Source organism: Drosophila eugracilis, unplaced genomic scaffold, assembly GCF_018153835.1.
Source record: "Drosophila eugracilis isolate 14026-0451.02 unplaced genomic scaffold, ASM1815383v1 contig_1765, whole genome shotgun sequence".
Classification (NCBI taxonomy): domain Eukaryota; kingdom Metazoa; phylum Arthropoda; class Insecta; order Diptera; family Drosophilidae; genus Drosophila; species Drosophila eugracilis.
Genome location: NW_024572605.1, coordinates 3,356,238 through 3,382,398, shown reverse-complemented (window position 1 = coordinate 3,382,398; position 26,161 = coordinate 3,356,238). Strand labels below are relative to the sequence as shown.

General features: G+C 43.8%; 9 protein-coding genes across 12 annotated transcripts; 3 read left to right on the top strand and 6 right to left on the bottom strand.

Moving 5' to 3' along the window:
- The first annotated feature begins 470 nt into the window (after positions 1-470).
- On the top strand, positions 471-3,196 carry LOC108109171 (EF-hand domain-containing family member C2). 2 transcript variants are annotated; one of them, XM_017217596.1, is made up of 6 exons: positions 471-631; positions 687-1,240; positions 1,366-1,885; positions 1,959-2,480; positions 2,544-2,660; positions 2,891-3,105. In XM_017217596.1, the coding sequence occupies exons 1-6, from the start codon at positions 581-583 to the stop codon at positions 3,002-3,004; spliced, it is 1,878 nt and encodes a 625-aa protein (XP_017073085.1). In that variant the 5' UTR covers positions 471-580; the 3' UTR covers positions 3,005-3,105. The 2 variants fall into 2 exon arrangements, with proteins under 2 accessions (XP_017073085.1, XP_017073084.1); XM_017217595.2 differs by having other exon boundaries at positions 2,544-3,196.
- Positions 3,197-3,209: 13 nt separating this feature from the next.
- LOC108109172 (2-hydroxyacyl-CoA lyase 1) lies at positions 3,210-5,782 on the bottom strand. The gene is made up of 4 exons (XM_017217597.1): positions 5,601-5,782; positions 4,898-5,093; positions 3,587-4,826; positions 3,210-3,523 (listed from the first exon to the last, which is right to left on the bottom strand). The coding sequence occupies exons 1-4, from the start codon at positions 5,649-5,651 to the stop codon at positions 3,304-3,306; spliced, it is 1,707 nt and encodes a 568-aa protein (XP_017073086.1). The 5' UTR covers positions 5,652-5,782; the 3' UTR covers positions 3,210-3,303.
- Positions 5,783-5,897: 115 nt separating this feature from the next.
- Positions 5,898-7,840, bottom strand: LOC108109173 (sodium channel protein Nach). The gene is made up of 5 exons (XM_017217598.1): positions 7,449-7,840; positions 6,657-7,393; positions 6,482-6,599; positions 6,316-6,425; positions 5,898-6,262 (listed from the first exon to the last, which is right to left on the bottom strand). The coding sequence occupies exons 1-5, from the start codon at positions 7,838-7,840 to the stop codon at positions 6,123-6,125; spliced, it is 1,497 nt and encodes a 498-aa protein (XP_017073087.1). The 3' UTR covers positions 5,898-6,122.
- A 645-nt stretch (positions 7,841-8,485) lies between these two features.
- Positions 8,486-15,678, bottom strand: LOC108108897 (sialin). Of its 2 annotated transcripts, none has more exons than XM_017217120.2 (7): positions 15,610-15,678; positions 10,765-10,829; positions 10,285-10,439; positions 9,682-10,224; positions 9,131-9,410; positions 8,825-9,066; positions 8,486-8,758 (listed from the first exon to the last, which is right to left on the bottom strand). In XM_017217120.2, the coding sequence occupies exons 2-7, from the start codon at positions 10,781-10,783 to the stop codon at positions 8,600-8,602; spliced, it is 1,398 nt and encodes a 465-aa protein (XP_017072609.1). In that variant the 5' UTR covers positions 10,784-10,829; positions 15,610-15,678; the 3' UTR covers positions 8,486-8,599. The 2 variants fall into 2 exon arrangements, with proteins under 2 accessions (XP_017072609.1, XP_017072608.1); XM_017217119.2 differs by lacking the exon at positions 15,610-15,678 and adding an exon at positions 14,875-14,948.
- A 316-nt stretch (positions 15,679-15,994) lies between these two features.
- On the bottom strand, positions 15,995-18,643 carry LOC108109280 (arginyl-tRNA--protein transferase 1). Of its 2 annotated transcripts, none has more exons than XM_017217772.1 (8): positions 18,454-18,643; positions 17,927-18,376; positions 17,475-17,647; positions 17,132-17,284; positions 16,677-16,858; positions 16,454-16,617; positions 16,242-16,393; positions 15,995-16,183 (listed from the first exon to the last, which is right to left on the bottom strand). In XM_017217772.1, the coding sequence occupies exons 1-8, from the start codon at positions 18,536-18,538 to the stop codon at positions 16,091-16,093; spliced, it is 1,452 nt and encodes a 483-aa protein (XP_017073261.1). In that variant the 5' UTR covers positions 18,539-18,643; the 3' UTR covers positions 15,995-16,090. The 2 variants fall into 2 exon arrangements, with proteins under 2 accessions (XP_017073261.1, XP_017073262.1); XM_017217773.1 differs by lacking the exon at positions 17,132-17,284 and adding an exon at positions 16,939-17,088.
- A 257-nt stretch (positions 18,644-18,900) lies between these two features.
- Positions 18,901-22,969, top strand: LOC108109214 (hormone-sensitive lipase). The gene is made up of 4 exons (XM_017217659.2): positions 18,901-19,001; positions 19,414-21,783; positions 21,844-21,969; positions 22,031-22,969. The coding sequence occupies exons 2-4, from the start codon at positions 19,420-19,422 to the stop codon at positions 22,181-22,183; spliced, it is 2,643 nt and encodes an 880-aa protein (XP_017073148.1). The 5' UTR covers positions 18,901-19,001; positions 19,414-19,419; the 3' UTR covers positions 22,184-22,969.
- Positions 22,970-22,987: 18 nt separating this feature from the next.
- On the bottom strand, positions 22,988-24,093 carry LOC108109215 (proliferating cell nuclear antigen). Its single transcript, XM_017217660.1, has 2 exons — positions 23,839-24,093; positions 22,988-23,781 (listed from the first exon to the last, which is right to left on the bottom strand). Exons 1-2 carry the CDS (start codon positions 23,944-23,946, stop codon positions 23,107-23,109), a joined length of 783 nt encoding a protein of 260 aa, XP_017073149.1. The 5' UTR covers positions 23,947-24,093; the 3' UTR covers positions 22,988-23,106.
- A 144-nt stretch (positions 24,094-24,237) lies between these two features.
- Positions 24,238-24,958, bottom strand: LOC108109164 (DNA replication inhibitor plutonium). Its single transcript, XM_017217587.1, has 3 exons — positions 24,904-24,958; positions 24,450-24,854; positions 24,238-24,378 (listed from the first exon to the last, which is right to left on the bottom strand). The coding sequence occupies exons 1-3, from the start codon at positions 24,917-24,919 to the stop codon at positions 24,275-24,277; spliced, it is 525 nt and encodes a 174-aa protein (XP_017073076.1). The 5' UTR covers positions 24,920-24,958; the 3' UTR covers positions 24,238-24,274.
- A 236-nt stretch (positions 24,959-25,194) lies between these two features.
- Positions 25,195-26,119, top strand: LOC108109165 (40S ribosomal protein S18). The gene is made up of 4 exons (XM_017217588.1): positions 25,195-25,243; positions 25,311-25,345; positions 25,496-25,681; positions 25,747-26,119. Exons 2-4 carry the CDS (start codon positions 25,343-25,345, stop codon positions 26,014-26,016), a joined length of 459 nt encoding a protein of 152 aa, XP_017073077.1. The 5' UTR covers positions 25,195-25,243; positions 25,311-25,342; the 3' UTR covers positions 26,017-26,119.
- Positions 26,120-26,161: the final 42 nt, after the last annotated feature.

Sequence of the window (26,161 nt, the reverse complement as noted above, 5' to 3'; positions counted from 1 at the left end):
AAGTCATTAGACCGCGACACCAATTCAATCACTGATTGAAAAGCTTTCAGGTTCAACGACAAAGTGTGACGGTGTGACGTGAGTCAACTACAGGTTGGACTGGCACTTGACGATATATGTTTATTTTCCAATATGATTAGCTTAGATTAGATTATTATTGGATACCAAAATGCGGTCTAGAAATTAAAATGAAACTAAAATATATTATCATATTCATAAGAATTTAATCATAACACTTATATGCTAATATCCTGAAGCAGTCACAGTGCCGCTATGCCTAGCAGGGTAGATGCTGACCCAAACCCTCCTTGGAAACCGCTACCAGTTGCTGTTTGTTGGCCAGTTGACTTCACAGGCTGCCATGGCGAGGTGGCATTGCCATAGTTCCGTTTGTTCCATTTATCGAATAGCAGCGGAAATGTCGAAACACTCGGCCAGTCCAGAATTCTGCTGCGTGGCGTTAACTGCCACAGAATTTCTTTTGGTTTCGATACAAATGTAACCACAACGATTTGGCAAGGCAATTGGCAACAAAATTACACTTTGGATTAACCAAAAGAGTACGAAATTACCTGTGAAAATGATGAGATTACCGGGAATGCCCATGCTGCCAGGAGCGCAGTTCTACGATGTAAGAATGGTTCGATTAGGTATCCTTCAATAATTAATATGAGACTCCTTGACAGCGTGGCAAACGTCGCCATCCGCGACAACAGACCCTGATGCACTACCAGGGCATTCAGATGCTGTCGGACCGCCGGGAACCCGAGCTGGTGGAACCCAATGGCATCGTTGCTGATCCAAAGTGTCCACCCGTGCCCGCCCAACTCAACAGTCTGTGGGCACCGAAAGCCACCACCAAGTTGCCCCCCTGGCTGGCCTATGACAAACAGGTGCTCTGCTTCACCGCCTACTTCAAGGAGAACCTGACCGAGATCTACCATGCCCCCTACCAGGTGCGCAAGGTGAAGATCTACTTTTACCTGGAGGATGGCACCATGCAGGTCACCGAGCCAAAGGTGGAGAATTCTGGTATACCACAGGGTTGCTTGGTTCACCGCCAGCGAATCCCAAAAGCTCCACCAACCGACCGCGAGTTTATCTCCATCTTTGATCTAAACGTGGATACGGATGTGCAGATCTTCGATAGGGTTTACCACATCAGCGGATGCGACATATTCACGCGACAGTTCCTTAACCGAGCTGGCATCTTTGTGCCAGAGGCTCAGCAGGAGCCATGGTAAGACGGGGAGACCTTTTTTTAAATTTTAAGTTTTTTTAATACAGACAAATACTTATATATAAGAAACTCAACTATTTCAAAGCCTTCTATTTATAATAAAAACCTTAAATTTCTTTTCTCAGTGATCCCACCACGGAAATCCGAAAACGTTCTGCCTTAAAACAGACAGCTAACTCCTGCTCCTCGGCTATACCCAAAAAGCATACCTTCGCCCAATTTCTGGAGTTCGATAGACGGGTGCTTAAGTTCCAGGGATATTGGAACGATCGGAGCGAGTTTGGCGATGTGAGAAAGCTGGAAATCTGTTACTATCTGGCCGATGACACTATTGACATTAAGGAGAAGTTCCCACGGAATTCTGGAAGAGAAGGACCCAGCACATTCCTAAAACGAGGAAAGCTGCCAAAAGAGTTCTCGGGACTTCCCCTGCCTGGCCAACAAACGGCTATGACCTTGCTTAATGTCCTGGGTAACAGTATGCGCGATGTGCGTTACGTAGCCGACCCGTTAAACACTGGCCAAAGAGAAGTGCAGAACTACACTGATCAGGATCTGCAGATCGGAGCCGTTTTAAATGTCTTTGGAAGGGCTGTTGTCCTTACAGGCTGTGACCAGTTCACACAGAGTTACTACCGGGAGAAGGTAAGTGAAGAAGGGAATGTTTTTCATAATAATTGAGGCTTAAAGAAAGAATCATTATATTTCCATAACATAGTATGGCATCCAGGAGTTTTGCGCTCAACCGATTCCAGAGAGAAGTGATATCCGTCCATACACTCAGGGTAGCATACAATCTCGCAGACTGCCACCCTACAATGGATGGGGTAGCCATGAGGATTCCGAGGGCAACTGCATTACCGTGGAGCCCAAACCCCCACAGGCAGACTTCAAGAAGCTCTTCAAGTACGATGGCTGCATCTTGCGCTTTGGGGCTAAACTCGTTTCGGCCATTCGAGACAATGGAGAGCGTGATTTTGTCATTAGCTACTTCCTAGCCGATGACACAGTACAGATATACGAGTCGTCCCGCAGGAACTCAGGCTTCCTGGGCGGAGAGTTCCTTAAGAAGGCACGTGTTCCACTGCCTGGTCAGGATATGTTTAGCTCCTCGCGGCCTGAGTACTACAGAGCTAATGACTTCTATATAGGACGCACCATGACTCTGAAAGATCATATCTTCCACATTGTTTCGGCTGACGAGTTTACTCTGATGTACATGGAACAACATCCCAGCGAGGTAAACATATGTTGCAGCTCCTCTTTGTATGTTTATATATCAAAAATTATTATTTCCTTTCAGTTCCCCGTAGCCGATATACGACTGATCATGCAGAAGATCCGCGAGGCAGTGCGTCCAGAGTACAAGCAGTTTGTGCTTAGCTGCAAGCCGGATGGAGACCTCGGTGACTACACCACCGTAAGCTTTGACACGCTCCGATCCACTCTCCTTTCGTATCTGTCAAAGGATTGCCTGCTCAACCATGAAATAGTGACCGTTTGTCGCTTTTTCTCGGCTGAACAGGCAATGCCTCCTAGCTGCGACAGGAATCGAGTGCGAGCTGCTGCCCAACTTGAGCTAAAGCGCGCCTTATGGAACGGAGTGGATCAACTACACGATCATCTGAGTCATATCAATCCGGCCTGCAGGCCTTACATCAGCGAGGCTCAAGTCAGGTCCACTTTGCGTGGCTGCCGGCTACCTTTCAGTCTGGAGCTTGTGGAGGACATTCTAATGGTGCTGCAGCGCAACGGACAAAATGAGATCGAGGTGCGCGACTTCCTGGCTTTCTTTAACATGCGCAGCGACCAAGTGCCCGACATTGCTCCGCTTAACATCGCCTTTGAACTGTGCCCTAAGCTGCCCTTCCTGCACAAAGGTCGACTGGTGGACTTCACCTGGTTCCTGGACTACCTTGGTCTAGAGGAGGAACTAAAGCGAGCCAACATTTAAGAAGTAAACAGGGCGTATCAAAAATTGCATGTATATACAGAAAAATTCGTGGCAATATAACTTTCGGAATGGTGAACTTTGTGCTTAAGACCTAAACGTAAATGGTATCCTACAGTTTTGACTCAGTAAGCCAGTTGAAGGACTGCGGCTTGCGATCGGAGGACGGGCTAATGGCCACGTTGATGATTGTGGGCCTATCCGTAAGCTGATTGGCCGCCTTGACAGCCGCCTGCAGCTGTTCGATCTCTGTGCAGAAGTAGCCCTGCATGCCGAACATTTTCATCATCTCCTCGTAGCGCACCTGAACGCCGAGTGCTGAGGGTGGTGTGCTGCAAGATAAGATTAGCCGTAAGTAGTTGTACCAGATAAACCGATAAGCTACCAGCACTCACATTTGGGTAAGATCGCCCTCACTTCGAATGGCCTCAAAGGTGTCCTTGTCAAATCCGCCGTAGATGCCATTGTTGTTCACGATCACAATGGTCACGGGCAGCTTGTATCGCACCATAGTCTCAATCTCCATGCCCGAGAATCCAAAGGCACTGTCACCCTCCACGCACAACACTCGCTTTCCGGGGGCAAAGTCGCGGCAGAAAAGGGCGGCGGCCACGGCGAAACCGGGACCCACTCCCATAGTGCCAAAGGTACCGGCGTCCAGGCGGTGACGTGGCTGCTCATTCAACAGCATAGAACGTCCAATGTCCATAGTATTGGCTCCTTCACTAACGATGATCGTGTCCTTGGGCAACAGCTCACGAAGATGGTGGAACACCGCGTAGTAGTTGAGTGGTGTATCTGTGTTCAAAGACATCTTTTGCACGGTGTCGCGGTTTTGCTTGCACTTAATGGCTAGCTGCTTCCACCAATCCTGCTCATAGCCAAAACGGAAGTTCACGGCGTTCATCTGTTCGAACAGTTGCTCGGCGAAAGGACGGATGTCCGCCTGGATAGCCACAGAGGCCACCACCGAGTTATGCAGCTCCTCGGGGTTAATGTCGACCTGGATGAATTTCACATCCTTATCGTAACGCGGAGCCTTTCCGAAGTGGAGAATCCAGTTGAGGCGAGCGCCCAGGAGCAGCACGACATCGGCTTTCTGTAGGGCCAGAGTTCGAGCCGAGGAGACACACTGCGGTGCCGTGTCGGACACAACGCCCTTGCCCATTGGGGTAGGCAGGAAGGGCAAGTTGGTATTTTCAATGAAGTGCCGCAATGTGTTCTCGGCATGAGCGTAGGCGGATCCCTTGCCAATGATCACCAATGGTCGCTTGGCCTGGCGCAGCAACTTGGCGGCCCGGATAACATCGTCGTGGGGAGGATAGGCTAGTGGGGGAGCCGGGTGGGGCAGAGCTTTATAGATGCGAGCTTCCTGTGCCTTAGACTGCAGGATGTTGCCGGGGAAGTCGAGGTACGCGACTCCAGGACGTCCATAGGTGGCATATCGCACAGCTTTCTCAACGTGCAGAGGGATAAGGGCAGCGGTAGCCGGACGGGCAGCGTACTTGCAGTAAGGACGCGACAGCTCCACCTGTGGGCACTCCTGGAACCCGCCGATACCCTCATGATCCTGGTTGGTGGCTCCGCCGATGACGATCAGGGGCCAGCAGTTGACCTGTGCATTAGCCATGCCACCTGGTTAGCGAGCGAGGTAGGATTAGCAAGGATTAGCTTAGCTTAGCTTGTTATCTTATCCGTATTCTTACCTGTTACATGCAGCAGTCCAGGGCCGGATACCACCAGACAGACACCAGGTTTGCCAGTCAGGTATCCAATCGCCTGGGCAGCATAGCAGGCGGCCTGCTCGTTCCTCATTCCGATGTACTTGAGTCCGGCAGCCTGGAAGGCCATGGACAGCTCGATGACCGGAATGCCGATGATGCCAAAGACATACTCCACACCCTGTTTGGGAATAAAGATTTTATTATTTTTAGTCGCCACATAGCCGTCAATCAAACATTCAATCGCATAACTTGTAAATTTATAGAGCAAATCAGTAGCCAATGTGCAAACACGTTCTTAAGTGATTTGCCCGGAATCCGGTTAAAGTTTTATTGATTTTAATCTGCCCCCCGGCGATAATCGCCGCTGCAAGCACAAGGTGTTTGGGTCGTGGTCCCAAACCTTTGGAACACGTTCTTTATCAAATCCGCTATGTTCTTTATGAACGGGAGTAATCGGTGGGCCAATTCCAGCAACAACAACAGCTACCAAGTGTTTTTGAACTTTGCACAACAAACAGGTGCCTCAAGATAAGAGACCACTCCATTGTTCTCGCCAGCTCCGCAGATTCCACGGCCCCGTCAATTTGTAAGATATATTTCGAGATGCTCGCGCAAGGGGCAAATGCAGAAAAGTGCAGTACAAAGATGTCGGACAAATAGACCGACAGCCAGGTGATCCTCTTACCTGTTGCTTCAATGACTCGGCAATTATCTGAACGGCTTCAACCTCGGCCATTTTGCGCGGATTTTTATTATAATTGTACTAGAAATGTATTATGCGCCGCCGCGTTACCTTGCGTACTGGCCTTACAATTTGTTAAACAAATTAAAATATAGAGTCCAACAGAAGCGGTGACCGCTATCGATGCATCGATATCGATTGGTTATCTCCTTTATCAGAGGTCGATTGTTGCGTCTATCGAGTATTAAGGGCAGTATGAACGTATGCCGCAAGAGTTTTCTATATCATTCCAATATGTTTTTTTTTTCCTTTTCTTAATTAAAAGTTATAATTCTTTATAATCTCTGCAGAGTAAGCACTTTAAACTAAAATACTAATACTAATAAATATGACCGTTTTATTAAAATACCAAATGTAATTAGCAACTGTAGCTAAATATGGCAACCCTGTCATCGATATTTTTGACCGTAGCGCTTACTTTTGAATTTTTAAAAAGCCACTCAAACGGTTAGATTTATACCAAATCTATTGCCATGCCTTTCTAGGCTGCTGGGCCTTTTGCAGTTGATAGTTGGTATACAAGCGATACGTACAGTAGTAGAAAAATTCAACCACAGAAATCATACTAAGTCCCAGGCAAAGATTGAAGATACCACCCAAATCAGCTGAAAATGTAACAAATTAATTTCTTGATTCACAAAGAAGTTTTATGACTTACATAATAATCCTATCCAGGACATAACAGTCACTTTACGGATAACTGGGACTACTTGCTTGGCCAAGTACACTCGGAGAACGAAGCTGTCACTGTTCAGGAGCTCTGGGGAGCTATTGGGAAACGAATACCTGAATAACTGATAGATTATACAGTAGATACTTCTTACTAGAAACGGCTAACGGAGAACTGATGCTGATTAAGATCCGTTTTATAGGAGAGCGTGGAATAGGTAACGTCATAGCAATTGGGCAGACACTGGTCACAGCGCACACTTTTAAAATTATCTATAAAGGCAGGAAAAATATTATTACAAAACATAAAAACCTAGAAGATTAACCAACCATAGTTAGCTGAGTAACAGAAGGTATCGTTTAGATTGCACTCCTTGAACTTGTTGCCCACAATGGGTAGCAAATATGGATGGCATCCGCACTTCTGAACAATGGCATCTGTCTGACAGGATAGCAGGCAGGCAGCCTGGCGATAGTTCCTCAGCTGCAGGTCGTCCGAGATGAGGCAGTCCCTCTTACGCTCCGAAAGTTCCAAGACCTCCGCCGAAGAACTCTGCACCGTGGGTGAGACCTCCACAAAGCTTTCAGAACGAGCAGTAATGGTAACCGAAGATGCCGACTCCGTCACATAGTCCATGGGATGGTGTACCAAAACAATGAGACCAGTATTCAGGTTTCGTTCACTGCCCTCCGCCCCCACGAAAGTCAATCCACCATCCATGCCAAAGATGTTTGCTGAAAAAGGGACGAAACTGGCGTTCCTCGGATTGTAGTTAAACGAGCAGCAGGGACCTAGGTAAGCCGTCGTGGGGATAAACGATAGATACTCGTGGCTCTGGTTGCACTTGAACTCCGTATGTCCCCAGAAGCAGCGCTTCACGTAGTCTTCGCAACCCGGACTGACGGCCATGGCGGCTTCCCAGGTGGACACGTTGTTTAGCCGTAGGACGGCATCAGTGGCCCGATAACTTTCGTGTCCAGGTGGCTCAAAACTTTGATCCGTGAAGGCGTTAAGGAAATCAAAGCCGGCTGTGACCTCTGCAATGTCGTACTCCTTGGGAATCTTACTAAAGAGGAAACAGTAGTAAATACAATCTATGGAGGCACTTTCAAACTCCTTACAGTGTCTTCACATAGCGTTCCACCCGTTCCGAGTTTACAACCTTTGGACTACAAATGGTAACGCCGGGAAAGGCAACATCCGTAATTGAGAGGTCATTGGAAATGGTATTCAAGATGGGGTATGAGTAGAACTTTAGCCATAGAAGCAGGGTTAGATATATGCTTAGCAGGAGCAACTGAAGCAGAACAGAAGACCAGATAAACCTGGAAAGGCCGTAGGTGCGATTCCGACGCATTAGCCATATGCCGCTAACTTTGGTCCGCTCCGTGTATTCCCAGAAAGTGGCGAGCATGGCCGCCTTGAGAGTACTAGGATTCTTCCTTCCCTTCCTGGTACTACTTGCTTCGGAGGTCCTTTTGCCAGGTGATGGCCACTTTCCCGGTTCTATCATTTTGTACTTTCTGTAGCGGACAGACTAAGCACAGGCTTTTATAGGCCACGCCGATGTCCTTAATGCCATAAAGTTGGGGTGCTAATTATGGGCTGGTTAAGTGGCTAACTTGTCAGGGTAAAGTTTCTCATTTGTTGTGACCATTAAGGATATTAGTATGAATCTTAAAGCTTACCAGGCCATCAATAAACTGTTGGACTATTTCCATTTTCCATAGTAAAATTTTTTTCATATTATAAGATACTTTGGACACACTTTGGTATTTCACACCAAATCTATGACTAACCAAATACATTTTGAAATTTAAAATGAATTTTCACACCTAATGAACTGTGTTTTGTCCCCACTGATAACCTATTCAAACTCGTATGAACACGATGCTAACACGCAATTAATCGCGGCAATTTGTTAGTTCAAAGTGTCCTCAAATTTGATTAGCATTTGACTAATTATCAGTGTCAATTTCGTTTTTTGCATGAGTGCCTCTAATCGAATAAAGTTCTGCAAAAAGCCCCAACCAGTTCGCCAAAGTATTCCCCCGAAAACCAGGCTAAGGTCGTTGTGCCAATCTAAGAGGAACTGGTTTTGACCTCACCTGACTAGTGAGTCACATCTCACGTGTGCTAAGTGAAACCATTATTTTGATTAATAATAAATACACAGCTAAAGCTTTAATAGGACTCTCTATAAACAAGTACACATCGTAGTTATGGCATAATACTAAGAATACAACATCACAGATGATTGCCAGGGCACAAACTACAACTTTGTGTTGACAATATCCTCGCGCGACTCGGTGGTTTGAACCTCGTTCCATTTCTGGATCTTGCCCGAACCGAAGACCCAGAAAAACAGCGCAGGCAATATATAGGCAGCGGCTCCAATTATGAAGACCCAGTGCCATTGATCGATGGTGTTCTATTGTATAAGGATTGGATGTTAGTTAATAATATTTATAAGATACTTTAACGTATCCCCACAAACCTCGTTTTTCGTGAAAGCGGCCACAATCAGGGGAGAGAAGATTCCCGGAGTGGTGCCAATGCAATTGATGATTCCATACAGCGTGCCCGCATAGTTGGGTGCCAAATCCTGAGAATTGGCCAAATTGGAGGCCGTGGCAGCACCGTTGAAACCCAGAGAAATGGTCATAATGGCCACACAAACGTACGGATCGCGACCAAAGTAGGCCAGGATAATCAGCATAACACCAGGCAAGATGTGAGCTATTAAAAATAAATTAAGAAAACTATAAAATACTTTCAATATGAATCAGTAAAATCCTCTTACAGGGCAGACAGAAGGCCTTTCGCATGCGTGTTACGGACAACCAACCGCGTCGGCGAATCCAATCCGCCACTGCGCCAAATCCAAAGGCACACAGCAGACGTGCCACATGAGGCAGACTGGACAGGAAACCGGCAGAGGAGAGATTGAAGCCCAGGACCTCGCTCAAGAACTTGGGCGTGGCGGTGATCAAGAAGAACAAGCCCCACATGCTGCCGTAGTGGAGCATCATCAGCGACCAGAAGGGAAGGGACAGGATCAGCTCCTTGTATGGAGGCCACTTCTGCAAAAGGAAAACAAAAGTATTGGGTTTATAATAGTTCCATAAGACCAAATGTTTAGGGTTTTGTTTTGCCATGAAATAATTTCATTTATCACAATTAAAGGCTCTAATTTGTTTACGAAAAAGTCGAAAGCATGAGTCATAAAAATATTCATCGAACAGATGTCTTAAATAAGACTTGGATAAAGCCAGTTTTGACCAATGAAATGATTGAAAGTAATAATTGTTTAATTAATGGATGAAATCTAAAAATGATAATCAACTTGCTTACCTTCTTGTTGCTCAGAGTGCTTCCCAAACTGTTCTCAATGTATTCCCGCTCCTTCAGGCTGATTGTGCTATGCTGAGCGGGAGTATCGGCCACCAAGTAGAACCAAATGGCCACCACAACCAACACAAATATGCCCACAATGTAGAAGGCCCAATCCCAGCCTAGATTCTCGATGATCACTCCACTGATTGGCCAAGTAATGACCGTGCCAAAAGTTCCTCCCATCAAAGAGGCCACAAACTTTCCCTTTTCATCTGGAGGTGACCACTTGGACACAAGACTGTGGCAACATGGATACACCACGCCATTGAGAAAACCAATCATGAAACGAACGGCGAACACCGCATATTTGTCCCAGGCGGCTGCCGCCGGAGTCAGAGCCGTAAGGATTCCGGCCACCAGGCAACTATAACCGGCTACATTTCGAGCTCCAAGCATTTCAGCCAAGGTTCCGGCTGGCAAAGAGGTTATCATATAGCCATAGAAATAGGCACCCAAAAGAAGGGCCTGATCCGATTGGGTCCAGTTATAACGTGGTCCATACTAGAAGATAGTTAAGTTTAAACTAAAATATCTAACTAAGATATTAACTTAAATACTTACATTGGGCAGGACCTCCACTTCCGTTCCATTCTCGTGGCTGCTTGTATCCTCTACCATGGCGATGATGTTGATCGAGAGATTCACCCGCATCATGTAGCTGAGAAGACAGGCCATGAAGAGCATGATCGCCAGGTTGATCCGCTTAGGCACATAGACTGCAAACGACAGTAAATATTGGTTATTGACAGATCGTTATTCAATTTTCGATAGCGACACAGGCCCCTAGCAGCCCATTAGTTCAATTAGCGGATCGGCAAGATCCCAATTCCCGTTTTGGGCGGGTCGGAGATCTCTAATGGGTTGCGCATGCGCAAATTTCAATATTTGAATTCGAAACAATATTTTTTCGGGGTTTTCACTTGGCCGATCGAAGAGCACGTGAGGTGTTATTGATGGGACATTTTTCGCTCATGACTCGTGCTTCTGGTGAATCCGAAAGTGTGTGTGTGGCAATATATACTCGTTCAAGTGGATACTTACAGCACGGCATGAAGGCCATTTCGGCGGCTTTTGTTATGGCTCCGGTGCCTCGCGTCAGGTGTCAGCTGGAAAGGCAACAACAACAAAAAGAGGAAGCTGTTAGCAAGACTTTTATGCAGATCACCTTACGGTACGGGTACTCCCCGAGGCATTTTGCCAAAAAATTATTGGCGCATAAATTAAATGAGTTATTATCTGTCGAGTCATCCTTGGCTATTTTCGGTATCACCTGATCCTAAAGACGTCTATTAATTTTAATAAATTTACATTCTAAACAGCCGACCAGCTGTCCAGGTAAAAGTTTTTGGCCAGTGTATAAAATGGTCATAAATTTTGTATCACTCTTTTGAATATAATTAAGTTTAAAAATAAATCAATTAAGTGCCAGCGGACAGCGTTAACTTTTGGGAAAAAAACCATAAATCTCAATTAATAAACGTGGTGTTTATAACTTGTCTTTAAAATGATTTTAAATAAATAAATTATATATATTAATAGGATTATATAATGTCATAAGTTCACTAAAAGTTTTTGTATTTCCGCTAATTATCCTTTAAATTTCAAAAGAAAGTTAGTTGCTAAGTTATTACTGTTATTAATCCTAAGCAGTTTTTAAAAGAAATAAAGTGTTGTGAGTAATAGTAAGTCATTAAAAATGAAACCTATAATATCTACTAACTATAATTAATTAGTTTAAATAGAGGTTATTGCTTATCGCAATGTTCATTAAGTTCTCAATTAAGTTTAAATGCAAGCTAGATATCTACAACAATCCGTTTATATTGTTAGGGAGAATATATAGTAGAAAAGTAACACTTTTTAGTAGTTCAGCTCTATTAAGCTTTCAGTAATAGTTGCAATCTGAAAGTGATAGCCCCCATAGAGATGTCGCAATACTGCTAACTAAATAAAAACTCGATAATCACAAGTGCACATATAGCAGTCGGTCTATTTCGAATTAACCCTCATTTTACTAGCCACAAGCCATATCATTCTAGAGCACTTTTAGCGGTATCTGCGTGCAATGCACTTGTCAAATTTTATAAGCACGTCCCACTTGGCACTTTAAAACCGGCACGTGAGGGCCCCGTTTAGTCAAATCGAGTTACGAGTTGCAAAAATAACAAAATAACCAAATACGAAACTAAATCAAGTGCCACCAGTTCCGACGCCGATCGTGCCACGAAAGTGTCGAATTGCATTGCCAATGTCGGAATATTTTTGCATCGAGGAAGCAATGATAATTGCCCGGCGGCATGCCATCCCCATTTCCCAATCATCCTATCCGAACGATCTCTGGGATATGATCTGGCGATAGTATTGCTTAGATCTCCCATCGTTCCGAAGTGATGTTCTGGTGGTTGGAGCATTTAAACAGCTGCCCTCGCTGCATTTCGCACAAAAGAAATGTTTGCGCAAAAGCTTTTCAACTTGTCTACATAAAAGGCACTGTCATATATATGTATACATATATAATTACGAATTATATTGAATTCGAACACTTGCTGTTGGCTTGCTTAATTATTGCCCTATATATCCGGCCAAAATCCAAAATGCTAGTGGCCGGCCCATAAGCCCATAAGAACATTCAACTTCCCGTACTCAAAGCATTTGGAATTGTACTCCTAAATCATAAAATACGATTAAATGTTATTTTACGAAGTGGCTCATAAATTTTAGAGTTTCTTTGTACACAACCTGATAAGCAATCTCAACTCAGGCAATCAATTTTCTGAATGGAACCTAGGAATGGCAATAGTGTCATATTATCTTTTAACAGCAGCTCGATCCAGAGATGCCAAACAAACAGCAGTAAAAATAATTCTCAACTTATTTTTAGTTCCAACTAGTAGTATGATATCGTATCCTATGACTAGATAACTGTATCTATGAGAAAAAAAGAAACCCCTTCGACCCTCCTTTGAGGGTCTTACGTGACTTAAATGTGAATACCCGTAGATTGGATTCGGGAAAACTAATTTGGCAAATAGTCGGAACTAGATTGGAATTATTGATTCGCAATACGTGAATTGAAATCTTTTAATTATACCTTTTGAGAAGAGATCAAAGAACGCAGCCAATGACCTTCGGCATTAATTTGGGGCTAATAGTAAGTTAGTAAGCCTCTAATTACAGGGTCTGTTACAGCAATTCAGCGATCTTGGTTCCCGATAACCCAAAAGCATTGTGCAAAATTGTGAATTTTGAAAGCTTAAACAAATAATTAGGGCTAAAAAATGCTTTTGGTTTTTCCTACTTGGGGTTATATGGGGAAATTAAGTTAACGCCAGCTTCTCATTCTAATCTGCAGCGTTACGCTTTTATCAACATCGTTTACCATTGACTCCATAAAATCAGCTCGACGATTTATGGGCCATAAAGAGGTGCTATAAAGTTATACAATGTAGTCGAATCGGGCGCATGGGCATGGTCGTGATAAGTTGGCCATCAGCTTGTAAACGACGATCATTAGAGTCAGGTTAATCGTCAATTAGCCGCAATCGCAGTGGTCCCTGTTTACTGCAAACTGTGTGTATTAGCACGATAAATGATTTGATTTACAATCGGAAAGCGGTTTCTTGGTAGGATACGTATAGGTAGTTTGGCCACGAGTCCAAAGATGAGGCAAAAACTTTGGATATTCACAACACGCGTTCGATTTACATAAGACTTGGTTGCCCAGTTGACATGGTTTGAGGTTGGTCCCTCCTCCTCTTTTGTTTTTTCTTGGGATCCCCTGGTCTCCAAAAATGGTCTCACATTATTTGGTTTGGTATGTGAGCAGGCATAGAACTCTGCAAATTATTTCAACGGCAATCAACCGTAACTGGCTAGCAAATCAAGACCGGTAATGAACCCAGTTAGTTGGCAGTTATTGTTGTAGATCATTGTTTTTGCTCAATTTCGGTTCTCATAGCCTCCTAGCCTCACTCGGGCGAACAGTCATTTTGCACCAATTCCCATTGAAATCATATAATTTGTATTTTGATTTTTTGTTTTGCATTTTTGCACGTTATAATTAAATTTTCGAAAATTACGTGACGCATGTAAACAAAATAATCTACACACAATAATGGCTTCAAATGCCTGTTCATTTATGCAGTAAATTAAATAATGCGAAATCAATGCGACAATTGAAAAAATTGCGCACACTTGCTAATATAAAACACGAGTGCCAAATATTGGCTCGTGTTGTTCATATTTTTTAACAAATCGTAAAAATGTAAGTTGACTGGGATTGGGCAAACGGTTTGGATGTCGTTGCATAAATCAAAAGCTGGCGTGTGAATATTTTGCGAAGACCCAAACCTGTACATTAACCTAGATACTTCTTTCAATCAACCTGTCCAGACTCGGTCCACAGTCTGAAATCCTTAGCCTCAGAGATTAAAGATTATAGCTTCCCGGCTTTTGGCTTGCTACCAAGACCTGGAATTAGCGGTACCCACAGATTACCTGTCTTGTCCAAATTCAAATCCAAAACAATTTGAAATTGTTTCGAATAGTCGTCGCGGTTCAATGAATCGAAATAACAAAACCTGTTATTATTTGAAATGCAAATTTTTGGGTAACTGAAAATAAAACGGTCAAAGCCAAAAAAGCGTCAGTTCTGGCTTTTATTTTCGAATGTTTTGCACAAATATTTCGCCGATTTCTCTCTTCTTCGAGAAAGATATAGCAAATAGTTATACAATTTTGAAAAAGTAATATATTTTACGAAAGTAAATATGGGAATGTTCTTGTATTTGGTTGGTTTAACAAAACAATAAAGATCTAACATAAGGGGGCCTGTCTTCCTAGATTTCTGTTTATCGATTCGTTATGGAAAATTTGCAATGAACGACACTTTTGGCACAAAAACAACTCGCGATCACAAAACACTCAAAGTCATCTCTGTTTATCTCTGCTTATGTTTTTCGATTCGTACTTCTTTCGTGGCACCAATTTTGCATGGAATTTTACCACAGCCGCCCGAAACAAATTTCAAATAAAGTTTGTGGCAGGTGAAGATATTTTTGAAAATTCAAAATAATAAAAACTGGACTTTCCCGTTGAGAGGCCCGAGGAAAATGCGTTAATAGCTAGTTTGCACCGCCGAACTGAACTCACTTTATATGGTTGGTACTTATTTGGGAGCTCGCCGGCCGAATCGAACTGCTGAGAACGTCGCGCGGCGAATGAAGCTAAATCGGCAGTTGCCAATGGCATATATACTTGGGCGACGATTTTAAGCAAAACTTCCACCTGCCGCAGCCGCAGTTTCAGTTTTAGCAGTCGCAGCAGCAGCAACAGCAACAGCAGCAGCGGTGGCCAGGCAGCGCAAAACGGTTAAAAATTGTTTAAACTGTTGCTGACGGTTGAAGCTCACCGTTGTCGACTGGATGGCTTTTTTTACGCTTTCTGATAGCGTGCCAGAAATCGCATGCGATTCCACCTCGAGAAATTTTTAAACAAAAAAATCACAAAATCGTGCTAAAATGTAAACCAATAAACACAGTGACTAATAATTCAAAAATATGACCACATTATATTAAGTTTACTAATTTATTGTGTACACCGAAAGTACGGTGTATGATAGAATAGTTTATGCCCGCATTTGCATGAATTTGGCAGTTGAGCAAATCAAAAAACCCGTCCTGTGCCTAATAAATTTTTAAAAAATACCATTAAAACACACGTGTTGCCAAAACTCACTTGACCGTTTACTTGTTTTATAATTTTTGTTTAATTAGCTTACTTCACAAGTTACAGTGAAAAGCCAAAGCAGAGCAAATATTATTGACTTACGTTTATTTATGATTAAATATTCACCTATACCCGCAAATAGCTTTTCACACTTCTCACCTTGGATAACTTTATTTTCAGAGTAGGCAGTTTCCCACCCAAAACCTTTCCACACATCCGAAACCTTCCAGCGATCTGCGAGACTTAAATTCATTCCGACAAGTAGCTTCCTGGCCAACTATCTAGCGTTGTGTATGCCATATAATGGGCATTATCTGCGACGGGTATATGACTTGTACCAACAGAAAATGTATATGTTGCCAGCCCATAAAGCTTAATTGATGCATTTAGCTGCTTGTTTCAGATAAACAGCGATTATGAGTGGAAACTGTCAACGGGATATGTATTAATGACAAGCATCTTTTCCCTTAAATGCCCACAAAGTAGGTTGCCTGGAGCTAACGTACCAGAGACCCTTAAAACGTTCTATTTTTAGAAGGCAAAATTAGCTTAGTGTATCTTTAATAAAGCCAACGGTGTATAAACAATGTAAATAATTTCAATGACAAACTTTACTTGACTAAAATTCCAAACGTACAAACTAAACAATATTAACGTACAGCATTCGTCGGGCACATACTTTTCCCACAAGCTTGCTGTACTCAATTATCATTTCGTTCTCTGAGTCGCTCAGCTGTAATAAATTTAATTTATATAAATATTTTTACTTCTTTACTTTCAATAATACATACCTGGTTGTAGTTCTTATAGTAGGTGAAATTGTTAACACCCAAAAGCAGCCTTACATCGTCTAAATGCTCCATTAAAAACTCATTTACATCCCTGGCATTAGCATCAGCGTTTAAACGTTGGTATTTGTGTTCGTCTAGCTTAGATCGAATGGCTAAAGATAGGATAATTTTATATTAGTGAAGAACAAAGATAACTTAAACGTAAAATTTACCATCGGTAAGTGGTAACCAATCATAAGTCTCTGGGCACAGCAAGTATGAGGCGGACAACTTGCCCTTGTAGCGCATTTTTGGGCAGGAGTGTATGTAGAAGCCCATATAGTAATACTTTAACTCAGGCACATTCTCGGCAAGCGACTGAACCAAGTCAATTTCCCTGAAAGGATTTAAGGATAAGCTGTAGTTACGATTCATTTCTTCGGAATTGTTTGTTACCTAAGTGAACCATATGTGCCCAGCGATAGAAAGCTGTAGTCAGGATCGTAGAAAAAATAAACAGAGCTAACACAACTGGGCAGGATGTCAATAACGCCCACAGCAATCAGCTTATCGTCCAGCCAGTACTGCTGATGAAACGAACCATAGCCCATTTCGGGGGCTCCTAAGGATTTTTCATTCTGCAAGGGAAGACGTCAAGGCGATATCAACACTGAAAATCTTTTCGGATTAAAAAAAAACAGTAGAAGTCGGGGAAAACCTTTATGGGCGTTTGCTTCAGATGATCCTCGTAGGCCTCTTGATCCTTGGGCGGATCGTTGTGTATCGATATCTGATATTTCTTGTAAAGCGCGAAGCTTGCGGAAACCGTCCGCTTGAATTCCTCGCCATTAACGTCAACCAAACGTAGCTGCGAATACATATTCGGTAAAGTAAATTTCATTTATAATTACCTTAAGAGGTGTTTTGACCAAAAACCGCTGCATACTAGATAGGGTGATGCATGCGGGGTTATCATTGTGAATGGTTACTTGGTACTTGCGATACAACGCGACCACTGCATCGGCACAAGTGCGCTGTGTGTCTGAGGAAGCGACCAATACGATCTGCAAGAACACAAACAGCACAAAGACAGTTTGTCTACATATAGAGGGAGACTCGTATTCGGGGATGGGACACAGAAAACACATAATGCACATATAAACTCTATGAGCATAGAAACACGCTATCTAGGTAAGCTTTGCACACGGTCTAATAATAACATGGAATTTCTTTATATATCTACCACGCACTTACCTTTAGCTGATGCTTGTTAGTCTCGCTATCGGACGTCAGGAAATCGCGCAGGCTCTTTTCCTGGGAAAGGGATTTCGTCGTTGTCGATGCAGTGTCACCCAGCTTGGCTTGTCGGCGCTCCAACCGCATTTGCTTGGCTTTCTTGCATGGTTTGTTTGAGATCGGTGCTGCAGCTAGTGAATAAATGAATAAACGCAATGGTAATGTTTTTGCATACCCTTTTTAGTGTATGAGTTGACTCATTTAAATAAGTAAACAAAATATAAGCAATCGAATAAAACTGAACACATTTTATGACTAACAATGTACAAACAGAATCATATTAGGAAAAAAAGGGTATGACAAGTTTTCACCAAATTAATTTTGAAATTACATACATCAAATCAAATAGCTTTGAACAATCAAATTGATAATGACACATATGAATTGATGAGATAAGCGGGTGTACGTACATTTGTTGGATCCCAGCGTTGGAGCCTCAACCGAAGGAGCCTCTGACGTTGGAGCAGCCACAAGTTTGGTCGGCTTTTTCTGAGCCCGCGCCAATGACGCAATCTGATCCACATTGATAACAGCTGGACGTTTGTCAGGCAGCTGGGGTTGCGGCTCGCTGACAGTGACCTCAGGAGCGCCTGAGGCGTCACACGCATCGTCTTCCCCATCTCCTTCTCCCGCGTCCAATTTAAATTCCCGCTTTCCGTCTCGTAAAAATCGATTCACTCGTCGCAGAACGCGCTTCTGTGACTTGGACAACTTGAACTTCAATGCATTGCTTTTAATCGTATAGGCAGTGCAGCAGGTCTCCTTGTTGCGCATTTTATAGCAGTAGTCGCCGCATCGCCTCCAGCCGCGATCAATGAGATCTTGGTAGTCCTGGCATGCCAACAGATATGCGTGCATACCTGTCATACATGACGAATGCGTGTTAATGGATACATTGCACTTGGTTCTGAGAGTTCTACACCTCTGTTTTTCTTACCGTGTGACATGCTGCACTTCGTTCCCCCGCAGTAGCCGCACTTGCTCTGCTGGGCGCCGTAGTAATGAACAATGCTGGTACTCATTTTTTTACTCTTCGGACTTCAATCACAGCGCAAACATAGTAAATTTAATGCCAATCAATTAAGCTAAGAGCCGCTCTGTTGCGAAATTTTGTCAACACATGCAGTGTGACCAATGCAGGCCGGTCTAAATACACTATCAAATAAATAACGAGGGTATTCCTGATGCGTATTTTTATGCTGATTCTATTGAAACACTGAACAAAATGCACATTTTTCACAGAAGTTTAGAAACATTTATAATCTTTCTTAGATAATATTCTGAAATAAATAAACTTTTAAGAATCTTTGTGATTTTTGGAACACCCTATCATAAAAAATAAAGCGTATATTTGTTGAACTCGGCCACACTGACCATTATTCGGTTAAATCTGTCGCGAAGTCTTATAACAATAGTTATGTTAGATGCCGCAATAGTTGGGCCAATTAAAAATGTATTAAGCTGAAGTTCAGGACCATTTAATTTGTAAGAAAATTTATAATTTGAAAAATATATTGCAGATACACGTCATACTGAACAGTACTAACTTCCGACTAATTGTTTAGTGCGTAGTTGAGAAGTGAAAGTTTTATATGACTTTTCTTCGGTTAATGCTGTAATTAATATTTTTGAATACAGTACTTGGTGTAGTAAGAAAAAAGACAAACTTGCACGTTTACTTTGATTTATTATTTTCATAAAGTTAGTTCGTGGACACTAGTAAACTGGTTTAAGCTCTACTGTAAAGACGACCTTCAAACCATCAAAGTTAGTCACTCTAATCCGGAAAAACAATGCATTAGTTGGACATGGTTATCGCCTGCCAGATGCGCCAGATAATCATTGTTTGTGTGCAATTGTAGCTAATAAATGGTTACCAACTTGATTTTCTTGGCAGCGCACAATGATTGACGCGGTTTCCGCCGAGCGGGGAAGCCCCAAGTTTATTGCCCTCCTCAACGACAATCTGAAACTGGGCCAGGAGGACGACAACCCACACCCGGTCAATGGAAAGGACACCCACAACGTACCCGCCGACCTTCAGGCCGCCTATGGAACACTGTTCGCCACCTGTCAGGATCACGCCATTTTCTTCGCCAGGGACCACACTGAGTTCGGCCAGCGTCTCCATGCAGCACACGTTGCCTGGCAGGACTTCATCGTCCTTGCAAACAGGCTGGTCCTGCAAATTGAGACCTTCGCCCACGAGTACGACTTCGATGAGCAAACGCCGGGCAATGGATATCGCAGCTTTATATACGTGACCAACGCCTGCATTACTCATGGCATCGGCATTTGCCAGCAGCTAATGGCCACCCGTTCCACCATGTTCTTCCGTAAGAAGTTTTACATGAAAGAGGTGGAGGCCTGCTCCCAGCTGTTATCCTCGCTGTGCACCTGCCTGCAGTACCTGCTCATCCTGCGCCAGTGGTCGGCTAGCACTGGCGATTTGTTTGCCTGCGGAAACCATACCGCAGAGCAGCTCTTCGAACTCGGCGACACCATTAACCAGTATTGCTTTTACGGGCGCTGTCTGGGCTTTCAGTACGGCGACTCGATACGCGGCGTACTTCGCTTCCTGGGCATCAGCATGGCCAGCTATTCGGAATCTTACTATTCCCAGGAAGGCGACGGTACCATTCTAAAAACCACTCGCAGTTTGTGGACCAGCGGAAAGTACTTAATGAATCCGGAACTCCGGGCCCGCCGAATCGTCAACATCTCGCAGAATGCTAAGATCGACTTTTGCAAGTCTTTTTGGTTTCTTGCCGAATCCGAAATGATGCACAAGCTGCCCAGCATTGTAGGCAGCTCTATAAAGGTGAATCGACTGATCGAACTGCCAGCTGAACCGCTAAAGTTGCCCCGCCGAAAGGACTTCAAGGCATCGGAGAACCCCCGCAGCGATGTCAATCAGAACCAAGGCGACGACGACTTTGTGGAGATTCCTGTGCCTACGGCTCATCTGGGACCTGGTCTACCGGTTTCTGTACGCCTGCTGAGCGCCAAAAGACGATCCGGAATGCTAGGTGAGGGACGATATCGCGGCTGGCACAAGCCCACACCGCCGAGTCCTTCTATTCTGTTTCACTGCCACGGCGGTGGCTTTGTAGCCCAGTCATCCAAGTCCCACGAACTGTATTTGCGGGACTGGGCCGTGGCCCTGGACTGCCCCATTCTATCCGTGGATTACAGTCTGGCCCCAGAGGCTCCATTTCCACGCGCCTTGCAGGAGGTTTACTACGCTTACTGTTGGCTTTTAAATAATACCGAACTCCTAGGTACGACGGCTGAGCGAATTGTGTGCGCTGGAGACTCGGCAGGGGCGAATCTGTCAATTGGTGTGGCCCTAAAATGCATCGAGCAGGGAGTTCGAATTCCAGACGGTCTGTTTCTGGCCTATTGCCCGACTCTCGTAAGCTTTGTGCCCAGTCCTGCCCGTCTTCTCTGCCTAATGGATCCCCTACTGCCTTTCGGCTTTATGATGCGTTGCCTTCGTGCCTATGCAGCACCTGCTCAGGAGACGCTTCAAGAAAATGCTAAACATGTGGAGGATGCCGCCCAAATACGCAATGTCCCTAAGTCAAACATGGGAAGCTACAACTCCAGTCGCCGAACATCAATTGCCAGAAGTCCGCTCACGCCGCTGGAAGCCAATACAGAACACGATGACGAGAGCAGCGACACCTTTGCCAGTGCCTCGGCCTCTTATCATAGCCAGACCGTGGAGCGAACAGATCTCCCTAACAGCGAGGGCGACAACAGCTCGTGTGTCTCGTTCGAGGACGATTCACAGCCTATTGTTCACTACCCGATTGAAATATCAGCCGATCCACCGAAGGACGCCGCTTCTGCAGCCTATATTGACAACTTTCTGGACAAGTATCTGATTGACACCGCTACAATGGAGGTAACCGAAGAGACGGCTGCTGAGGCGGACCAAATGCAGGCGAATGGACATGCTAAAGTGAGTTCGGATGAAGATATTCTGGTGGAAACAGGTCGAGATCTCGTCGCGATGGATACGCTGCAGGGTCGACTACAGGAAGCCGTTAATAATATAACCACCACCCTAACCCGTTGCACACAATCCTATGAGATCCATGGAAGCAATGTAATGGAAACACAAGACGTCCGCAACATGGACGCACTGATAGCACGGAGTCCCAGCGAGGAGTTTGCATTCGATGTGCCTAAGGATCCATTTTTGTCGCCGTACTGGGCCAGTGATGAATGGCTTTCCCAGCTCCCGGAGACAAAAATACTTGTAAGTTTATTAAGCGAAATTAATTTAATGTAATTTAAAATTGTACTTTTCCCTCTACAGACCCTGAATATGGATCCCTGTCTAGATGACTGCGTAATGTTTGCCAAGAAACTCAAGCGCCTTGGTCGACAAGTAAACTTGGAAATACTAGAAGGCCTTCCCCACGGATTCCTCAATTTCACAATGGTATTAAATCCTTCGGCAACAGAAACCAACTTAAATACTAATGCGAGTTTCTTTAATTCAGTTATCCAACGAAGCTATGGAAGGGTCCAAAAAGTGCATAAGATCTCTACAGACGTTGCTTCAAGTAAATCCGAAGCTCAAAACCAATGACAAAGGCAGCTCGCTGGACGATGAGGAGTCCTCCAGTCCCAGTGCAAGTTTGGCAGCTTCATAGGATGAATTTCAATCGGTCTATATACCTATAGGACTGGAGAACCAACCAACCGACGAGGAACAATAATCACCGATGGTAAATTGTGAGTGACAATGGGGTTTTAGCATCACTGTAATATATTGTCACATGCATTTATCCCCTTTGGACTTCTCCTTTCACATAGGCGTATAAACCGAATTTTGTTATGCGCAGGAACAAACTGAATTGTTCATTGTTATACGCACTCTTCTTGCTTATTTATTATGTGTAATCTCAAACGTTTTTTATACACTTTTATATGACACAGCTTTCTATGTTTTATATACTCACAAAATATGTATAGGATATATAGCTTTTAGCATAAGCAAGCCAAGTATGCAAGTATTGGAAGCGTGTAAGCACGCACTATTTATTATATATATTTACGATTAATGCTCTTGATTCCAGGCACACACTCGCTAAGAGCTGTTTAATGCAAAACTCCCGAATATGTGCCTGATACGAAACGAGTACTTATTATATACATGTGTATAGAATATTCGCTCATTACCCTTATTTTCTAACTCCCCAATAGTCTATCCAGATTTTTTGGTGCTATCGAGGCTAACAAAGTTAAACTTATACTATGTGGAAGATATGCCTAGTTTTCTTTGCCTATCCCACGTGAAACCGTCTGAATGTATATCTTTGGTACACCAGGTGTTTGATATACTATTACTCTTAATATATGTTTGCAATCTCTCTCCTTCAACTATACCCAGTGTTATACATAAAATGCGAATAAATGGTTATTACCCTTAAAATGAATTGTACAATTTCAACGAGTTAACATTATACAATATAGCTTTTATTGATCAAAAATGCGGATTTAACTTAAAACTTAGGAATGAATTGTACGTGGGAGGATGAGAAGTTACGATATAAATATAAGGAAGACAGCCGATTTATGTCTCGTTGTCTTCGATCTTGGGTGCCAGGTAGTAGCGAATGTGGCCAAGATCCTTGATCGCATACTCGACCACCAGCGGCACATCTGCGCACATCGACAGCTGCACCTGGGTAGACAATGGCGTCGCCTTTGTGAAGGCGTTCAGGTAGCGACAGGCGAACGTCAGCGTTACAGGCTCTTGCATCTCGATGATAACAGCTTCCTCCTCCTTGTCGACAGAGCCGGTTTGAGCCAGCTTAATGTTAGCGGTGCCCACATCACCACTGGCCGAGAACTTGACACCCTCCTTGGTACAGCAGATGACGACGGATTCACTGAACTGCGCCAAATCGCGGCAGATACGAGCGAACTCCATGGCCGGCATACGGACCACACACGAGAAGTCCGTCTCTGGGATGCCCAGGTGCTCTTGGTCAAGGTTCATCAGCTTCATCTCGTAGTCAGAGACCTTCTCCTGGTTGGCCGACTCGAACATGATGGTGACAGTGTCGGCGTTGTCCTGCGCTTTCATCGTCACGTTGTCCTCGTTGTTGGCGCACTTGAGTATCTTCGCCATGCTGCCTAAGTTCATGCCCATGGAGAGGTTGCGGTCACAACGGAACTTGTCGAAGCCATCTGATCGCAGGGTCAGAGAGACGAGAGACACATGAGAGTTGTCCATGGCCTGCAGCTGTGAGTTTGATAAGTGTAAGAATTCTTCACGTTAAACATCTAATGTAGTTTATACCTGAATTCCAGAGTCACTGCAATCGAATGTGGCTTCATTGAGCAGATCCTTGATAGCGTCCAGGATCTTCTTCAGAATGGTGGCTTGACCAAGACGTGCTTCGAACATGATGGATGTGTTTTAACGTTTAAGGGGAAATGCAATTTTAGCTGTTAAAATAAGCAGTTGATAGTGCTGCCGCGGCTGTAACTATATGATGAATGACGAACGTGTGCAAATTTCTACCTATGGATCGGAATCAGGCGGGCTAAATGGCGGGATAGGGATGTAAAAAGCCACAGAAGATATCGATTGCTAGTGTGCCGCAGCTATCGATATTAAAAAATGTTGGACTGTCCACCTAATGGATAAAGAAAGGGAATGGTCACACTTATGAAGGAAATATATATTTTAAAATGCTTAATTATACAATTTGAAATTACAAAAATACATTGATTTAACGACGGCCATTAAACAAAAAATTGTGAGAAGAGGATGATTTGTGTTTGCTCGAATTCTCTGCTTGCCGCATCATTTTTCGCAGGTCCTCAATTCCCAACCCTGAAATAATTAAATTAAAATAATTAATTAAAAAGAAAGTTTTTTATGAATTCTATGTTTTGCCGAATTACCATGTACTGTGTGTATATCTTTAGCTCCCTTTGGATCTAGTTGAATAAAAAATGCCTCCAGGGCAGAATGTTTTTGCATAATTGCCACGCAAAGAGCCGGGATCATTGAGGACAAATTGAAGTCCTTGTAAGTTCTCCGTTTTAATAGCTCCTTAACCATGGGCAAATGGCCAACATAGCTCGCCAGGGTCAAAGCATTTTGACCAAAATAGTTAATGGCAAAGATATTTGCTCCAAACTCCAGGAGTGTGCAAGCGCAATCATATCGCCCCAAATAGCAGGCCTTCAAGAGAGCAGTGTTTCCATACATGTCCACTTCCTCGATGTTGTACTGTTTCTTATCACGAGCCATTGTGCAGATGATTCGCAAAGATACTATATCATCTTGTCCTACGCAACTGAGGGCTTCAAAAAATAATGTATACAAATTTAATTTTACCATTATTTAATTTACCATTTATTTCCCCCATTCTGCAGGGCTTTAATATAACGGTGCTCTGATAGAACCAGGGATGCAATATAGTAGTTTAAAGTAAAGCAGCCATTTTTATTCTTTATTATTTTTAAATAAACGTAGCTGTCCTTTTTTTTTATCAAAACACTAAGTATATAATTAGACAATTTTAAACTTTTGGCGGTTTCTAAATACAAATCGGTAATGAGATCGAGTGCGCTTAACAGCACGCATTGAGTGATTAACAGCACGTCAACAGAACGTGGCAAACATTTTTAGTGCATTCTTTGCGCCTGAGATAGCCACATTAAATCGGCCTTCTTTTCTTTTCCCGTTTCCGGTGAGTGGTGTGCTGCGCGTTCAATTTAATTTTAATTTTAACCAAAATATCGTTTAATTTATTGCAGTGAGGAGTAAATACGAGAATACATACGGCAAAATGGTGAGTGCTCAGCGAAGAAGTGGGAGCCGAGGTCTTAAACATGAAAGGCGTTGATTTGGCAGACATCATTTGTCAGTGCCTTCTGTTGCAAAAATGCCGAAATGGCGAGGTGTAGAATACTGTTTAATAATTATTTGTCTTGTATTCTAGTCGCTCGTCATCCCAGAGAAGTTCCAGCACATCCTGCGTATTATGAATACGAACATCGATGGCAAGCGCAAGGTTGGAATTGCCATGACCGCCATCAAGGGAGTTGGTCGTCGCTACTCTAACATTGTGCTGAAGAAGGCCGATGTCGATCTAACCAAGCGCGCCGGTGAATGCACCGAGGAGGAGGTAAGCTATTCCATCTTGACCCACCCTGGGCACACCCATTAAAGGCGCTTCCTACCCATTCTTAGGTCGAAAAGGTGGTCACCATCATCTCGAACCCCCTGCAGTACAAGGTGCCCAACTGGTTCCTTAACAGGCAGAAGGACATCATTGATGGCAAGTACTGGCAGCTGACCTCCTCCAACTTGGATTCCAAGCTGCGTGACGATTTGGAGCGTCTGAAGAAGATCCGCTCCCACCGTGGTCTGCGTCACTACTGGGGCCTCCGTGTCCGTGGCCAGCACACCAAGACTACCGGTCGCCGTGGTCGCACCGTGGGTGTGTCCAAGAAGAAGTAAGCTGTTACGTTCCCTGCCGGATATCCGAATCTACTTTTAGTTTCACATGAACCACAAAATAAAAGAAAACACGGAAGCCGGAACGTTTTAGTGCGGAGTATAAGTGAAGTTTGTTATATTTCTAATGTGTCTACGTTCTGTCGTG

What these genes read in the sequence shown, in the direction of transcription:
- LOC108109165 (XM_017217588.1), top strand. An exon ending in GTGAATGCACCGAGGAGGAG is followed by an intron (nt 25,682 to 25,746) that starts GTAAGCTATTCC and finishes ACCCATTCTTAG; the next exon opens with GTCGAAAAGGTGGTCACCAT.
- LOC108109280 (XM_017217772.1), bottom strand. Translation starts at nt 18,538, where the DNA reads ATGAGTACCAGCATTGTTCATTACTACGGCGCCCAGCAGAGCAAGTGC. An exon ending in TTGGTTACCACTTACCGATG is followed by an intron (nt 16,394 to 16,453) that starts GTAAATTTTACG and finishes TCCTATCTTTAG; the next exon opens with CCATTCGATCTAAGCTAGAC. An exon ending in ACTATAAGAACTACAACCAG is followed by an intron (nt 16,184 to 16,241) that starts GTATGTATTATT and finishes AATTTATTACAG; the next exon opens with CTGAGCGACTCAGAGAACGA.
- LOC108109171 (XM_017217595.2), top strand. Translation starts at nt 581, where the DNA reads ATGATGAGATTACCGGGAATGCCCATGCTGCCAGGAGCGCAGTTCTAC. An exon ending in CAGGAGCGCAGTTCTACGAT is followed by an intron (nt 632 to 686) that starts GTAAGAATGGTT and finishes ACTCCTTGACAG; the next exon opens with CGTGGCAAACGTCGCCATCC. An exon ending in AGAGTTACTACCGGGAGAAG is followed by an intron (nt 1,886 to 1,958) that starts GTAAGTGAAGAA and finishes TCCATAACATAG; the next exon opens with TATGGCATCCAGGAGTTTTG.
- LOC108109173 (XM_017217598.1), bottom strand. Translation starts at nt 7,840, where the DNA reads ATGATAGAACCGGGAAAGTGGCCATCACCTGGCAAAAGGACCTCCGAA. An exon ending in GAACGCTATGTGAAGACACT is followed by an intron (nt 7,394 to 7,448) that starts GTAAGGAGTTTG and finishes TTTCCTCTTTAG; the next exon opens with TAAGATTCCCAAGGAGTACG. An exon ending in TTCTCCGTTAGCCGTTTCTA is followed by an intron (nt 6,426 to 6,481) that starts GTAAGAAGTATC and finishes GTTTCCCAATAG; the next exon opens with CTCCCCAGAGCTCCTGAACA.
- LOC108109172 (XM_017217597.1), bottom strand. Translation starts at nt 5,651, where the DNA reads ATGGCCGAGGTTGAAGCCGTTCAGATAATTGCCGAGTCATTGAAGCAA. An exon ending in CCGAGTCATTGAAGCAACAG is followed by an intron (nt 5,094 to 5,600) that starts GTAAGAGGATCA and finishes ATTCCCAAACAG; the next exon opens with GGTGTGGAGTATGTCTTTGG. An exon ending in GAGGGCGATCTTACCCAAAT is followed by an intron (nt 3,524 to 3,586) that starts GTGAGTGCTGGT and finishes CTTATCTTGCAG; the next exon opens with CACACCACCCTCAGCACTCG.
- LOC108109215 (XM_017217660.1), bottom strand. Translation starts at nt 23,946, where the DNA reads ATGTTCGAAGCACGTCTTGGTCAAGCCACCATTCTGAAGAAGATCCTG. An exon ending in GCAGTGACTCTGGAATTCAG is followed by an intron (nt 23,782 to 23,838) that starts GTATAAACTACA and finishes TCAAACTCACAG; the next exon opens with CTGCAGGCCATGGACAACTC.
- LOC108109164 (XM_017217587.1), bottom strand. An exon ending in AGATATACACACAGTACATG is followed by an intron (nt 24,379 to 24,449) that starts GTAATTCGGCAA and finishes TAATTATTTCAG; the next exon opens with GGTTGGGAATTGAGGACCTG.
- LOC108109214 (XM_017217659.2), top strand. Translation starts at nt 19,420, where the DNA reads ATGATTGACGCGGTTTCCGCCGAGCGGGGAAGCCCCAAGTTTATTGCC. An exon ending in TCCCGGAGACAAAAATACTT is followed by an intron (nt 21,784 to 21,843) that starts GTAAGTTTATTA and finishes TTCCCTCTACAG; the next exon opens with ACCCTGAATATGGATCCCTG. An exon ending in GATTCCTCAATTTCACAATG is followed by an intron (nt 21,970 to 22,030) that starts GTATTAAATCCT and finishes TCTTTAATTCAG; the next exon opens with TTATCCAACGAAGCTATGGA.
- LOC108108897 (XM_017217120.2), bottom strand. An exon ending in AAGTGGAGGTCCTGCCCAAT is followed by an intron (nt 10,225 to 10,284) that starts GTAAGTATTTAA and finishes ACTATCTTCTAG; the next exon opens with TATGGACCACGTTATAACTG. An exon ending in AAAGGCCTTCTGTCTGCCCT is followed by an intron (nt 9,067 to 9,130) that starts GTAAGAGGATTT and finishes TATTTTTAATAG; the next exon opens with CTCACATCTTGCCTGGTGTT.